Here is a 17,401-nt window from a genome sequence, read left to right on the forward strand (position 1 = left end):
GGCTGTATCAATTTATAGGCCCACCAACAGTGTATAAGGGCTCCCTTGTCTCCACATCTTCAACACTTGTTCTCTTTCATCTCTCTGAACACTGCCATTCTACCAGGTGTGATGTGAGGGGATTATCTTATGGTGGCTTTGATTTGCATTTCTCCAGTGATTAATGACATTGAGAACCTCTTCATATACCTGTTGGTCATTTGTATTTCTCTTTTGAGAAATGTCTGTTTAGGCTTTCTACTCATTTTTTAGTCAGGTTATTTTATTTTATTTGTAGGAGGTTCCTTATCTATTCTGGATATTAATCTCCTATCAGATACATGGTTTGCAAATTTTTTTCCCCATTCAGTAGGTTGACTTTCCATTCTCTTGATTGTTTCCTTTCCTGTGCAAAAACTTTCTAGTTTGATGTAATTCCATTTGTCTACTTTTACTTTTGTTGTCTTGGTTTTGGTGTCTTATCCAAAAAACCCATTGCCCAGACCAATGTCACAAAGCTTTTTTCCCTAGATTTTCTCCTAGTAGTTTTATGGTTTCAGGTCAGGAAACTCACTTTAAATATAATGATATAGGTAGGTGAAAAGTAAAAGAGTAGAAAGAGATAAATCCTGTAAACAATCAGAAGAACACAGGATTACTACTCAATAATAAGGAAACAATCCAATTTAAAAATGGGCAGGATTTGAATAGACATTTCTCTGAAGAAGATACACAAATAGCCAATAAGCAAATGAAAAGATGTTAAATATCATTAACCATCAGTGAAATGCAAATTAAAACCACAATGAGATACCACTCAACACCCACTAGGATGGCTGTCGCCAATTATGTCAAATAACAAGTGTTATGTGGAAAAACTGGAACCCTCATACACTGCTGTTGAAAGATAGATTGATGCAGCCACTTCAGAAAATAATCCGGCAGCTCCTCAGGTAGCTATACACAGAATTACTATATGAACCCAAGTCCACCCCTAAGTATGTCTACAAGAAAAATAAAAACATGTCCATACAAAACCTATACACAAGTGTTTATAGGAACATTACTCATAATAGCCAAAAAGTGGAAACAAACCAAATGTCCATCAACTGACGAGTAAATAAACAAAATGGGATCTATCTCAATGGAGGATTACTCTGTCAGGAAAAGGAATGAAGTACTGATACATGCTACATGGATGAACTTTGAAAACACTATACTAAGTGAAGAAGCTGATGATAAAAGAACCCCTACATACTACATAACACCTTATATATGATATGTCCAAAACAGGCAAGGGTCTAGAGAAAGTAAAATAGTGGTTACTTTGGGCTGGTTGCGGGGGAGGGGCGGGGGAGAAGGGAGTGGAATGGGATGGGAATGAGGTAGTAAGGCAACAGCTAAAGGACACAATTTCCTTTTGAGGTCTAAAAATGTTCCACAACTGACTGTAGAGATGGTTGCACGTATCTGTGGACATACTAAAAACCACTGACTGTATATGTTAAATGAGTGAATTATATGGCATGTGAATCCGATCTCAATAAAGCTGCTTAAACAAAAGGAAGTAGGAGGGGCTATATTAACACCAATTAAATAGACTTCAGAGCAAAGAAAGTTACAAGAGGGAGATTACATAATAATGATCAAAGGGTCACTTCAGCAAGATGGAGTAAACCTAAATGTGTGCGGATCAAGTAACTGAAGTACAAACCATGTGAATCAAAACCAGATAGAACTGACAGGAGAAACAGACAAATGTACGATCACAGCTGGTTATGTCAACAGCCCCCTCTCAACAACTGATAGACAGAAAATTACCAAATGTACAAAAGAACTCAACAACCATAATAAACAACAAGGTCTAACTGACATTTAAAAAACATTCCACCCAACAACAGCAGAATACACATCCTTTTCAAGTGTCCATGGAGCATACACTAAGGGCAGACCATGTCATGAGGTATGATAATAAACCTCAACCTTTTTAAAAGAATTGAAATCACACCAAGTATATCATTCTCCAACCACAATGAAATCAGTAACAGAAGGATAATAGGAAAATCTCCAAACACTTGGAAACTAAACAATATACTTCTCAATAATCCATGGGTCAAAGAGGAAATCAGAAGGGAAATTTAAAAACACGCTGAAATGAACAGAAATACAACTGATTAAAATGTGTGAGGCACAGCTACAAGAGTACTTAGAGGAATTTATAGCATTAAGTACTTAAGTTAAAAAATAAACTTAAAAAATGCCATGAACCTAAAGTAAGCAGAAGGAAAGAAAAACAGAAATCAACTGAACAGAAAGCTGGCTCTTTAAAAAGGTCAGTAAAATCAACAAACCTTTAGTAAGACTGACGGAGAAGAAAAGAGAAGACACAAATCACCAATATCAAGAGTGAAATGGGTTATCACTATAGACCTACAGACATCAAAAGGACAAAGGAATATTATGAACAATTTACACATGTAAATTTGATAACTGATTAATTAGACCAATTCCTCAAGAAGTACAAACTAACACGACTCATCCATTACGGAACAGATCATTTAGGTAGTCCTGTAACTATTAAAGATACTGAATTCATAGTTTATAAACTTACCTCACCAGAAAATCTCCAAGCCTAGACAGTTTCACTGGAGATGCCTACCAAATGTTTAAAAAAAGAATTAACAAGTACTTCTACACAAACTCTTTCAGAAGACAAAATACCTCCAACTTTATTTTATAAAGTCAATATCATAAAAATACCAAAACCAGAATTAAGGCTTCACGAGAAAACTGCAAACCAATAGGCCTCATCAGTGTACAGTCAAAAATCATCCTGAACAAAACATTAGTAAATAGAATTCAGCATTATATTAAAAGAAAGTCATAAACCATGACCGAGTCAGGTTTAGCCTACAGACACATGGTTGTTTTAATATTTGAACAGTTACTGTAATCCACTGTACTAACAGGTTTAAGAAAAGTCACATGATCATCTCAATACAGAACATCCGTTTGACAAAATTCAACGTGCATGTTGAAAAGTCTCAGGAAACTAGTAATAGAGAACTTCCTCAACTTGATGAAGAACATCTACAAAAATCTACACCTAACATCCTACTGGATGGTGAAGGAAAACACTTTCCCCATAAGATCAGGAACAAGTCAAGGGCGTCCATTCTCATCGTTACTATTCAACACAGTATTGGACATCCTAGCCAACACGGTAAGGCAAGAGAAGGAAATAAAGGAACAAAAATTGGAAAGGAAAAAATAAAGCTGTCTTTATCTGCAGAGGACATGTTTGTACAGATAATCTCAAGGAACTTACAAAAACAAAACAAAAAAACTCCTAGGAGTAATAAATTAATTTAGCAAAGTTATAAGATACAAGGCCAACACACAAAAATCAATTGTGTGGCTATGTACTAACAGTATAAAAACTGAAACTAAAAATACAATGTCACCTACAATTGCTCAAGAGAAACAGGGGATACTTAGGTATAAATCTAATAAAGCACGTATAGGACCTATAAGCTGAAACCCACAAAGGTTAAGGAAAGATCATGAAGAATATATACAGAGAGAGAAGAAAAGAGCCATATTCATCAACTGAACAGTAAAGATGGCTAATTCTCTCTAAATTAATATACAGATTTCACACAATTCCTAATAAAATCCCAGGAAGAATTTTCTGGAGATGGAGGCAAGGTTATCTAAAATGTATATGGAAAGGCAAAGAAAATAGAGTAGCTAATTCTGAAAAAAAAAAAGGGGGGGGGAGGACTCATTCTACCCCCATTTGAAGACTTACTCCATAACTAGTATAATCAAGAACATGTGGTATTAGTGGACAGATCAATGGAATGAATAGAGAACCCAAAGCCAAGTGGAACCAAAAAATGCACCAGTTGGAAGTATAGCCGACTTATTTTTTTAACAAAAGAGCAAAAGCAATTTGATGGAGGGAGGACAGTCATTCCAACAAGTGGTGTTGAAGCAACTAGATACTCACAGGCCAAAACTAAACCTCAACCTATGTCTCATACTTTATTCAAAAACTAACGTGGGATGAATCATGGATTTAAATATGAAACATAAAACTATAGAGATTTTAGAAGATCATGCAGAGGAAAAATCTTTGAAATCTACAAACAAACAAAAAAAAAAACCAGACCCACACTAAAAGACGTTCAACATCGCAAGCAATAAAATGGGAGTATCACCGCACATCTGAACAGCTAAAACAAAAAATGATACCATCGCCAAGCTCTGACACATACACAGAGAAACTGGATCTCTCATATGTTGCTGGTAGAAATGTAAGACGGTACGGTCACGCTGGAAAATGTTTGGCAGGTTTCTTACAAAATTAAACACATGCTTACCACACAACCCAGAATGCCCGAGGATTCTACTGCGGAGAAATACAGACGTAGGTCCATACAAAAACCTGTACACGGTTGCTCACAGCAGTTTTATTGGCTAGCAGCTAAAAACTGGAAACAACCAAACTGTCTGGTTGAGGACAACAGATGATGGATAAAGCGTGGTATAGCCATAACACAGACTATTTACTCAGCCAAAAAAAAAAAAAAAAGAAAGAAAAGAAAAGAAAAGAAAGCAGCAATTATTAAAAAAAAGAAAAGAAAGCAGCAATTATTAGGCATCAGTATTTCAAGAGCATTATGCTGAGATGCTGAGTGAACAAAGCCAATCTCATATGGGTCATATGTTGCATGATTCTGTTTATCTAACATTCTCAAAACATCAAAATGATAGAAACGATGGAAACGGGTGGGTGGTTGCCCGGGGTCAGGGATGGCAGGGGTGACCAGTAACGGGGTAGTGTGAAAGATCTTTGCGGCGACACGATGATTTCGCACCCCAACTGCTGGACGGGCTACATGTCTCCACACACGTGATAAAATGACACAGAACCACACACACACACACATTGTACCAACGCCAATTTCCTGGCTTTGGTGTCGTTCTCTGAAAGATACAGTCAAGGGGAAACCAGGTATAGAGCACACAGAGCTCCTCTGTACGGTCTTTTCAACTGCCTGTGATTTCTGTAATTACTTCCAAATAAAGAGTCAAAAAAAAAAAAAAACCACCTGTTTTCGAAGGTCCACTAAAAGAGGAAAAGGATAAAAATCTGATTTTGAAAGGCTCAGTAGCGTTTGACCATCTACCCAACCATATGGGTTGCATTATCTGCCTTCAACATCTCGCTTATCCTTCTCTAAAATGTACACGTGATAAAGCACAGGCTTTTTTCAAGTGTGTTCAAGAGTAGTTCTGGAAGGTGACCCGTTAGGAAACCAACTCAAGTACTACTACTCCAAAGAGGGGAGCTTCAGAGCGCATCTGCTCTGCTCCTAGTTAGCGAGCTCCGAGCTCCAGCTCCGTCATTAATGCCTCGAAGCAACAGCTACAGGAGCCCAGCCCGGGAGCCCGTTCCCTAAGACCACGGCTCTAATCCTTAAGGCCTCACGGTGGCTCCTCAGGGACGGAAAGGCAACCCGAGGCCCCGTGGCACAGGCTTCCCACAAGAGGGCAGCAGCTAATCGGTGTTTAAAACCTGGATTTCCAGCAAGGAAACCTGTAACCAGCAAGCGACAAACTGCTCCACACGTTTAAATATATAATGAGTTCACTGGTGCAGCCACTCTGGAAAACTGTGTGGAGGTTCCTCAAAGAGTTAAAAATAGACCTGCCCTACGACCCAGCAATTGCACTGCTGGGGATTTACCCCAAAGATTCAGATGCAATGAAACGCCGGGACACCTGCACCCCGATGTTTCTAGCAGCCATGTCCACAATAGCCAAACTGTGGAAGAAGCCTCGGTGCCCATCGAAAGATGATGGATAAGGAAGCTGTGGTCTGTGTATACATGGAATATTCCTCAGCCATTAGAAACAACAAATACCCACCATTTGCCTCAACGTGGATGGACCTGGAGGGTATGATGCTGAGTGAAGTAAGTCAATCGGAGAAGGACAAATAGTGTATGTTCTCATTCATTTGGGGAATATGAATAATAGTGAAGGGGAATATAAGGGAAGGGAGAAGAAATGTGTGGGAGATATCAGAAAGGGAGACAGAACATAAAGACTCCTAACTCTGGGAAATGAACTAGGGGTGGTGGAAGGGGAGGAGGGCGGGGGGTGGGGGTGAATGGGTGACGGGCACGGAGGGGGACACTTGACGGGATGAGCACTGGGTGTTATTCTGTATGTTGGTAAATTGAACATCAATAAAAATTAATTTATTAAAATAAATAAATAAATAAATAAATAAATAAATATATCATGAACCAGTCTCATTAACACAAGTGAAATGTTTGATCTTTCGTGAAAATGCAGGTTCCCTCACGACCCTGCCACACCTCCAGACAAAAACCTAAATGTCACATAATCTAGACGGATTACGTAATACGTCTTTGATCGAAGTTTTGTTTCAAATACCTACGCCGCGCGCCACACGTGTTAACTACCAACATCTTCAAACGATTCGTGTAGAGCAGGGTTTCACAAACTATAGCCCGTGGGACAAATCTAGCCAACTGCCTGTTTTTTCTGGTTTTATTATTTATAAGCTTACAGTGGACTTTATATTTTTAAATGGTCACATTTTTTTTAAGATTGTTATTTATTTATTCATGAGAGACACAGAGAGAGAGACAGAGACAGAGGCAGAGACACAGGCAGAGGGAGAAGCAGGCTCCATGCAGGGAGCCCGATGTGGGACTCGATCCCGGGTCTCCGGGATCACGCCCTGGGCTGAAGACCACGCTAAACCACTGAGCCCCTGGGGCTGCCCAAATGGTTACATTTTAAATGGTTCTAGAAGTACTTGTACACTCTCCTTTACCTCTTGACCCTCAGAGTCAAAGATACTGTAATAAATGAATAAATCCCTCAAAATAATTTGCCATATATTCCTATACCAAACATTAAGATTATAATAAAAGGTGAAGTATCAGCCTAAGAGCAAGTGCATATAAACGGAAAGCAAGCGCACACGTGCCTACAAGAAAAGGCATGTGTTGAACATAGGTAAATTCTAGTGGGTGCTCTAATGCAAAATAAAAAGAAGCCACAGTTCCCACACTGTGTGACACTTGATGTGTATACCCAGGATTTTTTTTTCTTTTTTTTTTTCCCCAGGATTTTCTATCCCAAACTAATGAGAGGTTTGAAATCCACATTAGTCTGGCACAATATACCTCGAGGCATCTGACCTGTCCTTAAAACCGTAACCACCACCCTAATCTTAACCATCATCTTTTGTCCGTATTGGGGTTTCTCAAACTCCATCTACGACGACATTATGGGCCCACTAACTCCCGTGGAAGGGCTGCCCTCCGCGGGGGGAACGCGCAGGAGCATCCTAGCTCTTCTAAGTTGTGCCACGACAGCTGGGACACTACATGCCGGTGGCCCTCGGTCAGCATGCCCGGGGAGCAAGGTCCCGCCCGCTGACAAGCACTGATGTGGGCCGGCAGTTGCCAAAATGAGGGTGCATGTACTCAGAGCATGTGCGGGAAAATACTGAAATTTCTACTCACATATTTTTAGTATCCACTCCTACATTTAGTGAATGCACATGAAACAACCCATTGGGACCGTGGAGAGGGGAAGCGTCGAGGAGCCTTGGCAGCAACTGGTGGCGGCCTTCCAACGCTTCTATCCCGCTCCTCTCATCATTTTAAACATCCAATGATTTTTTCGACATAAATGAAATCACAACGTGCCTGAATCTGAAATCCTTTGGTGACTTCCTTGCTCAGAAAACGATCTCGCCCCTCTGCGCTCAGGGCCCGTCAGCTCGTCCTGGCCCGGCCCTTAGCCCCATCTCATGTCACCACCCCCGGTGCCTTTCATCACACCTGCTGCCTGCACAGTTCCTGTGTCTGATTTTCCGGGGCAGAGCACATGAAAGGCAACCGACTAAAGGTGCGGCTTGCAACCTCCAGACACCAACCGCACGTCCACGTGATAGTCAGCCCGGGGTAGGAGGAGGCTGCAACATCAAAAGTTGTCCTTGGGGGGATCCCTGGGTGGCTCAGCAGTTTAGCGCCTGCCTTCGGCCCAGGGCATGGTCCTGGGGTCCCGCGATCGAGTCCTGCATCGGGCTCCCTGCATGGAGCCTGCTTCTCCCTCTGCCTGGGTCTCTGCCTCTCTCTCTCTCTCTCTGTCTCCCATGAATAAATAAATAAAATCTTAAAAAAAAAAACTGTCCTTGGCAGAGCATCTCGGGATAGAAAACCACTTGGCTTCGTGGCAAACAGTTCCGCAGCACAGCAGGGGGAGGCTCCTGCTGGATCACTGCACAGGTCACCAAGCAGCGCGGAGACACCGAGAACGAGCTGTCTGCAGGGTAAAGCATTCATTACCTAGGGCGCTGCTGTCGATGGGACTTTGTGCAACGGCGGGCACACCCGCGGTGCTCGGCTGGGCGGGCACAGCCACGTGCAGCTACTGGGCACGGGAAACGTGCTGGTGTGTCCGAAGAACGGAACTTTCAGTTTCAGTTAACTTACATGAATTAACGTCTCTCCTATTATTTAAGAATCAGAATTAAATCGCCGCATGGGTCCACGGCTACCAGGTGGGATATCAGACACCAGGAGGATTCGCGAAGCTGGATAAGTGCTGTGCTCTTCGGTCACTCTAATGTGAAATTTCGGAATTGTAAGGCTCTTTAAATGCGTGGGAGAAAATAACTGTGTAATGAAAACTGAGATCACTCTTTTTTAATAAAACATGCCCAATACATTTTCAAAAGATCCATTAAAACTCAGGGTCAATTTGCTATAATTTAATAGCACACCATATACTTCCAAACTGACAAATACTTACACATTGTCTTCCAGACAGATTTTGGGTCCCACCACATTGGCTGCTCCACTTGCCATTTTAAAAGCAAAATGCTTCTCAGGGCAAGCTTTTGAGATTCCACATTTATATCTGGGAGGTTTTGTAGCTTTGGGGAGAAATTTTTAAAAAATATTAGTAGACTCTATAATCAGTTTTGTACCTTAAACCAGAAAGAGCATTATGTAAAAACACCAATATATATATATATATATATATATATATATATATATATATATATATATATATATCTCAAAATACATGCCTTTTTCCCCCCTGAGGGTTTCATAGAACCTCAAAATAAACAAAACACAGAACCTCCTAGGAAACAAGCTAACAATTGACATAAATGGATCAAGTAGTTGATTTTGATGAGGCTATATATATATATTATATTTTTTCAGTTTTTTAGTAAACAATGTTACATTAGATCCAGGTGTGTAACGCAGTGATTCAACGACTCTCCGTGTTATTACGCTATGCTCACCACAAGTGTCACCATGCAACACTATTAAAACACAACCGATTATTTTTTTTAACACAACCGATTATATTCTTTATGTGATAGCTTTTATTCCTATTACTTGTTAATTTTTAAACTGGGAGCTTACTTCTCCTACCCCCCCTCCACCCATTTGGCCCATCCCTCAACCATCTACCTTCTAATTTTTAAGTTTATTTTTAAAATTCAGGATGGAGGAGGGGCGCCAGGGTGGCAGCGACAGACTCTTGGTTTCAGTTCAAGTCCTGATCTCAGGGCCGTGAGATCGAGCCCTGCGTAGGGCTCTGCGCTCAGCCCGGAGCCCACTTAAGATTCTCTCTCCTTCTCCCTCTGGCCCTCCTGCTCATGCTCGCTCTCACTCTCTCTCTTTCTCTAAAATAAGTACATACATCTTTTTTTAAAAAATTCAGGATGGCAGAGGTTTTAAATTGCTACTTTACATTTCTAGTCCATATGCACACAGCACATGGTTAACTCTAGAATGAGTAAAAAGCCTAACACATCACTGAATATCTGCTCACATTCTAGTTTTCACAAGGAATTCTTCTTTTACACGTGTTCTGTACTTATACTACTGAAGCCAAAACAAAATATCCATTATGAATACTGCTATATACCAAGTATATTGACCTGTCCAGTCAAAGAGCATCCTTTTACCTTAAAAAGTTCTAAATCAATTTTGCTCATGTTGAAATCTCTCCATTGTTTGAATATAAGTGCTCATATGCCTAAGATAAAACAGAATAAACCATCTGCAAAATATTGAGATGAAATACTCACAACGGGCAGCTGTGTCCAATGCTGACCTTGCTAGGGAAAACAAGAAAAGGTTATCTTTGTTAGAAGGAATAAAGCTACTGACAAGTATCTACTTTTTTAAATGTATTTGAAACTTAAACATTAAATATATTTGGAACTAATAGGCCTATAAATACTATACAATAAAAAAAAAACCCAGAATATGGCTCTAGAGAAAAAGTGCAAACTTTAGGCTACAAAACTCACTATAAACAATTACATAATTATGGACGGTAGCATTTTATTACCAGTAGAACATTTTATTCTTTACATTTTATATTTATTTCTAGTTTTTATTTTTTTATTATTATCTAGTTTTTTTATTTCATTAATAAATCTCAATCAGAAAGATACTCTACAAATTTACTTTCTTTTTATACTTATTTTTCAATGTTTCCAGCCTTCTTGAGACATAGTTGATATATAACATTGTGTAAGTTTAGGTGTATAACATGTTGACTTGATACAACTATTAAATTGCAAAATGATAACCAGTATAGTATTAGCTACCACTGCCGCCCCACCACATAGTTACCATTTCTTTTTTGTGCTGAGAACATTTAAGATCTACTCTCTAATCAACATTCAAGTATACGATACGGTATTATCAGCTATAATCGCCATGTTACATTAGATCCCCAGACTTGTTAATCTTGTAACTGGGAATCTAGACCCTATGAGTGAAGTCTTCCCCATACCTACCTCCTCAACCCCTGGCATCTACCATTTTACTGTTTCTCTGAGTTTTGTCCTTTTTAGATTTCACATACAACCGATGTCATACACTATTTCAAATTTTAAATCACTTTAAATATATATTCGGTGACTATTATGATGTTTCAAAGCTGATGCTGCTATACGGCTTTGTGTACACATGCATACAAAGTCCTGGAGATTATAAATAAACGTATCTTGGTGGTTAGGCTAGGAGATTGGGGGGGATACAAGAGGGATGACAGTGGTGAGGAGTTTAATTTCTCTAAAACAGAAATGTATTGAGTGTAATAAAAAACCATAAGGTCAATTACAAAGACTTTTATAATTTATCAGTTCAAGGAAGCCAGAATCTTATGATCGAATCTTAACTTCAATGCAGATCTCAACCTGGCCATCTACACGGAGAGCTTTATAAAAGCACTAACATCTGACCCCAGCCTAGGGGATTACAGTTCAGATCACTGACAGTGTTGTGGGTAGCCATTTCCTGATTTGGCTAATAAGTTTGCCAGCTGTTGGACTATAAATAGTCACCGGGTTTTTAGTTCTGTTCTATTTTAGATAATTGAGAATTTCCTGTAAGTCCAGAACTCACACTGGAGAACAGAAAGTTAAAGCTGAAAAATAATATGTAAATGTCTAAAAAGAGGAAAATGACCAAGTAAGTGAAGTCTCATGAACTCTATAAAATACTCAGAATATTATGCAATATTGTCATAAAGGTGATGGAGTAACATGGAGAAAGTCTACTGCATGAAATATAAGCAAAAAAACAAACAAACAAACAAAACAAAAAAAACAAGCTTTATCTATAAGTACGAAAAATATTCATGGATAACTACAAAGACTTGACGGAAAAAAAAGAATGACCACTTAATAAATCAGAGTGCTGGGATTACTGGGCTCATTCTTTTAATTTCCTTAATCATGTTAAAAAAAGGAAACATCAATTCTAGAGATCATCTGGTCCAATGCTCTCACTTTTGTAAATGAGAAAATGAAAGCCCGGGGAGTGATTAGCAGCATACACACCAGACCTTCTCAACATCTCTCTGCCCTGAACAAACACAGACCATCAGACGCAGCTGTTATGTACAGAAAAACATTGTTCAAATCAGGAATTTGGTAACAAGGTATGGAGAAGACAATGGGATCAGAACGGAGGCGATATAATACAGCTCATTCACACATGCTGGGTACACTATCAAGTAATCTTACATGTATTACTGATTTAATCATTATCCCTGTTTCAAAGAGCAACTGGGAACTGAGAGGTTTACTGATTTGATTTGTTCCAAGTCACAATTAATCACTGGCAGAGCTAGTTTTGAAGGTCATATCTAGCGCCCAAACTCATATTGCCTTGCAAAATGGGAAATGTCTGTGGTCTTCTGATCACATGTATAAAAACTGCTCAAGAGCACGAAGCCAGAATAGGGAGCTTTTAGAATAACCCCTCTGAGGGTTCAAGACTCAAAACAGGGAGTCCACAAGGCAAGGATGCTGCTAAAGCAATCCAGGTTAAAAAACAAAAGGAGGTAGCAGCTGGAGAAAAGGGTGTGGGTCTGAAACCAGTTCAGAACATCTAAGGAAGCAACACTGATGGGACCGGGAATGGACCAGACGCAGGGTCAATGGAAAGGGAGGAGTCAGGTTTACCCCTTGGAATCAAGTTTACCTTTGGCTTTAGAAGCCTTCATTTATTCATTCACATGAACCAAAAAACAAAAACACCGTGCCTGTACTCAGATGCTCATAATCTAGTGAGGAGATAGGGGCCGGGGAAGGGTGAGGAGTTCTACGCTGGACCTGTGAATTTTAGATACGTGGAGAAGATCCAAGCGGGAAGATCTAAAAGCCAGCTCTAAGTGAGATCTGGGATGAAGACATAAACAGGACAGTTCACAAAAGATGAGGCCATCAGAGAGAGGATTTAGTCAGGGGGCCCATGAGGGACTCTTAGAGACATCAATAATCAGCTAATGGTCAGAGAGGAGTGTGGCTGAGCAAAGGGAGGTAGAGGCAAAGCCAGGTAGGAGCCTATAGCATGGTCAAACTAGTTTGCTTGTAAAACTTAAAGAGGCTTAAAAAAAATGGTAAATGTTATTCGATTCAAAAAATGTTACTGGGATAGGATTTGGGAAAACCAGTTTCTGAATCATCAGGCTTTTAAATACATAACATCACCTCCATTTACTTTGTATAAGAATAAGGAGAGAAGACACTCAAGCTTTAAAAACAAACAAACAAACAAGGGAGACTGGGTGGCTCAGTCAGTTCAGTATCCAACTCTTTGCTTTCAGCTCAAGGTATGCATGACCCCAGGTCATGAGATGGAGCCCCACGTAGGACTCCACACTTAGCTCAGAGTCCACTTGAGATTCTCTCTGTCCCTCTGCGCCTCCCCCGCCTGAATGCTCTCTCTCAATAAATAAACAATCTTTAAGCATCATCATCATCAACAAACAAGAAAACTCTTGTAAAGACTTTTATTTCCAGACAAGGTGAATACTCATTTTTATTTAATGTTTATTAAAACCAAAAGCCCTCTACTAAGCCCTCAATTCTGAGAGGATTTTAACACCTGGAAGCCAAACAGGTAAATTTTCACAAATAAAACAGGATTTTCCCACACATACAGTGTGGGCACAGCATATCAGCAAAAATCCCTCCTTCCCTGCAACTTGTCTTCCTCCAACTAGCTTCTTTAATTCTTAATTTATTTCTATATACATACAACTTTTCACTTTAAGGAGCAATAATAAACATTTTTGATTCGGTTGGTATTTTTTTAAGTTTTTAAATTTCTTATTCTAAGAAAATTAACTGCCAGGCATCATTTTATTTTTACTGTGGAAAAACTATCATGAATTACTCAAGATTTAATTGCATCAAGATAAATTGTGCTTTGGTATGATTTAGATATAACCTATCTTTGCTGAATCTTTTATATTTACTGAGTTCAATTTTCAAATCACCAGTTGTTTTTATGGCTTATATAATCACTGAACAATTTTTTTTTAAAATCATTTAAAGTGATTGAAAAACAAAGGTCCCTAGTATCTATGAAACAAGTAACATCAGATAGAATCAGAACATTCACCTTCCTCAAGGAAAAGGTTAATGCCTTAATCATTATTATCTATTCTTACATTGAGTTGAGAAAATGAATTCACTTGGAATTTTTTTTTTCACTCGGAATTTTTTTTTTCAGACTTGGGTTTCATCAATGAACACCATTCAACAAACCAAGCGACAGAAATAAGAGCTATTTCATACTCTAGTTTTTAATAATGTCAAGTAATGTAAGTATATTCTCTTTCAACGGTATAAATCTGAAAGGCTAAAAATAAATCCACTCAACAGAACAGAAAGTACTTACTGCAGCCAAATATGCAAAAATAATTCAGATTGTGTTTAGTACGTTCACCAGTTGCTGAGTATCCACGCTGAAAACTAATACTGTGTTAAAATGCAATCATAACTAAAACTCACAGATTATATCCACATTGATATCCTAGTTGATAGTTTTGTAAGATGGTTTTTTGCAAGATGTTACCCCTACAAGGAACTGTGTAAAGGGTACACGGGACCTTTCCATACTACTTCTCACAGATGCATGTGCATCTACAATCATCTCAAAAAGTTGTGTTGAGAAACTTGTTTTTAAAAAAAATCACAATGTATTTTAGCAATTTCATCTAACTGAGGGCAAAATTTTTCATTCTTCTATTCTAGAAATAAGTTCATTTTGTTTTTCTACAACAGTAGTATATAATCAGCCTAAAATCTAAATGTATAGAATCTAAAAGTAAGCTAATATATCAACAAGTAGGAAAAAAGGAAAAATTCACCACCAACAGAACTATATAGTTCACCTAATATACTAACTATAGAAGTAATTCTAATGTAGAGTTAAACTCATCACCCTTTTGGTAAATTGAGTAAGAGGCAAATAAATAAATAAATAAATAAACAAACAAATAAATAAATAAATAAATAAATAGAGTTAGAGGCTAAGCAGATGGCAAAGACAACTATATCCATCTTTGCTCAATTATTCTGAAATGAGAATTAAAATATAACAAACAAATCAAGTTTTCACCAGTGCAATAACCTGGAATCCACTAAGGTTTGTAGATCCAGAGTACGACTTCAGTCACGACAACAAAATAGGCCATCAGCCCTACGAACGTGTAAATCAATAACTGAAAACACCAGAACTTTGCAGATTCCCAACACTGGGATAAATCAACGCGAAAATTAAGAGACAATAACCCTAAAGGAGCTCAGCGTTTGTTCACGGCTGACTACCAGTGGCTTTTCAACTAGCACAGCTTTAAATGAACCCCACTAACCCTAATCCTCAGCCACCTACGTTCATTTTCCGTCCGGTCAGCACGTACTGTCCACGGGGACAGCCCCGCACTAGGGCCCCGTGGGGCACCGAGGTGCGGCCGCCCCTAGGATCCGCCCTCTAGTAAGGGGAATGAACAGGAGACCTTACGGGACGCGAGGCAGGATGGCCAGTGCCCTGACACACAGGTACCACGCGGGGAAGCAACCCGCTCTAGGAGGAAAGGGGGGTTCAAATACAGTTTCTGGCACGAAGGGGCACTTACGCACTTCTGAAGAGCGAGGAGCATTAGCAGAGGAAGGGGGCTGAGGAGACGTGCCCCGTGAGGAGCCAGCACGAGCAAAGGCGGGCGGGCGGCGTGTCTGCAGACGCTGTGTGGACGGGCCCGGCGAGCCGAGGGGGCGAGCAGGGAGGGGCAGGGAACAGGTGGAGGGCACAGGGCACAGGGCGCAGGGCCGGGATCTACTGTGCCGTGGTCAGAGGCACCAAAAGCCCACGAGGGTTAAGAGCGCTGCTCAGCCACCGGGGAGGAGAACCCGACCCGGAACATCCCTGAGCCGTTCACACGCGGCCCGGCCTGGCACGGAGGCCAAACCAGGGCGAGCGCGGGCTGCGGCTTCACCCAGGCCCCTTCTCTCTGCAAACACCGGGCCTCTTCCCAAAGTCGTTATTTTATTACGTGTACCAAGGGTCCCATCGTCTCCCTTCTACCAAGGACCCTGCTTTTCCTGTTGGTTCAGTCTCGTCCCATGGACTCGTAATTCCCCAAATCTTTGCTCAGAGGCTACAGACAAGTGAGTCTCTATAGTCTTCAAAAAAGAAAAAAATACTCCACTTGCTTCCGCCTCAAGCTACTATCCCGTAATCGTCCCTCACCATCAACCTTTCGTAGCTGACCTGCTCAAACACGTTGCTCCGCCAGGACAGTGAGCGCGTCCTCTACGCCTTCACCGTTTTCCTGTTCCATTATCCCACTGGCAACCGGCTGTACTCCCAAAGGACACCAAGCTGGCCCCGGCACAGTACCAGAAGTAGGTAGAAGTCAAACGTCCCTTACTTCGTAAGGTCTACACTAGGCTGGATCCTGGATACTTTTTTTTTCTTTAACGTGTAAGGGCAGAGGGAGAGAAAGAAACATAAGCAGACTCTGGGCCCAGTACGGAGCCCAACAGGGGGCTCGATCTCACAACCCTGAGATCATGACCTGAGCCAAAACCAAGAGTCAAACACTGACCACCCAGGATACTTGGTTTGTTTTATTTATTTATTTATTTATTTATTTATTTATTTATTTATTTATTTATTTATTTATTTATTTATTATTTTTTGGTACTTGGTTTTAAAATGGATGCTGGAGACATGCCTGGGGGGGCTCAGGGGTTGAGCATCTGCCTTTGGCTCAGGGCGTGGCCCCGGGGTCCTGGGATCGAGTCCCCCATCGGGCTCCCCACGGGGAACCTGCTTCACCCACTGCCTGGGTCTCTGCCTCTCTCATGAATAAATAAAATCTTAAAAAAAAAAAAAAGTAAGTAAAGAAAAATGGATGCTGAAAACCAGACGGTTCAGGAGGAAAGCGGCCAGGACGTTGAGTGGAATGGTTGAAAGGGGGGAATTCCATAACTGGAGAAGATGAAAACTTATAAAAAGGATGGCCTGAAAGAATCTGACTGCAGTTTATTTGAGAAATCATTGGCGTGAAAGAGAACTCGACCAGATAGAAGATCAGTGGGTTGATACTACTCGGGAGTATAAAAGAATTCAGTGCAATATAAAGGCTAGTTAGTAAGGCACTTCCTGCAAGAAGAATCACCTGAAAACGTCTAGACAGAAATTGATGATTACACATCAGAATTGTCTAAACCTCGATACTCAGTATGTGGGGAGCAGAAACCTGTGTATCACCTGGGAGTTTGTTAGAAACGCGGACTCTCAGGCTCCCTCCCAGACCCTGGATCCCAATCTGCACACCCAGATTCCAGGGGGATTCCTTTGAGGACCGCCGGTGTACTCCAGTCTTGAAACTACACGTGAGAAGAAGAAAATGAGGTCTTGGGATCCCTTCCAAATACTAATTCGTGGAAAGCAAAACTCGCTGCTCCGGAGATCTCAAGGTTGTTCCATCCGATTTCTGTCTCGTGGGTCAAAATACTGTGTCTAGGTTTCAT

At 40.4% G+C, this 17,401-nt stretch overlaps 1 protein-coding gene across 3 annotated transcripts in view; it reads right to left on the bottom strand.

The window, feature by feature from the left end:
* The window catches only part of FAM3C (FAM3 metabolism regulating signaling molecule C), a 51,385-nt gene that overhangs the window by 18,094 nt on the left and 15,890 nt on the right, over positions 1-17,401 (bottom strand). For all 3 annotated transcript variants that reach the window (XM_055314622.1, XM_055314623.1, XM_055314626.1), the window contains exons 4-5: positions 10,145-10,174; positions 8,848-8,971 (exon numbers count right to left, since the gene is read on the bottom strand). In XM_055314622.1, coding sequence (XP_055170597.1) covers positions 8,848-8,971; positions 10,145-10,174 — 154 coding nt within the window. The remainder of the gene's footprint in view (positions 1-8,847; positions 8,972-10,144; positions 10,175-17,401) is intronic.

Source organism: Nyctereutes procyonoides, unplaced genomic scaffold (genome assembly GCF_905146905.1).
Source record: "Nyctereutes procyonoides isolate TBG_1078 unplaced genomic scaffold, NYPRO_anot_genome, whole genome shotgun sequence".
Lineage (NCBI taxonomy): Eukaryota > Metazoa > Chordata > Mammalia > Carnivora > Canidae > Nyctereutes > Nyctereutes procyonoides.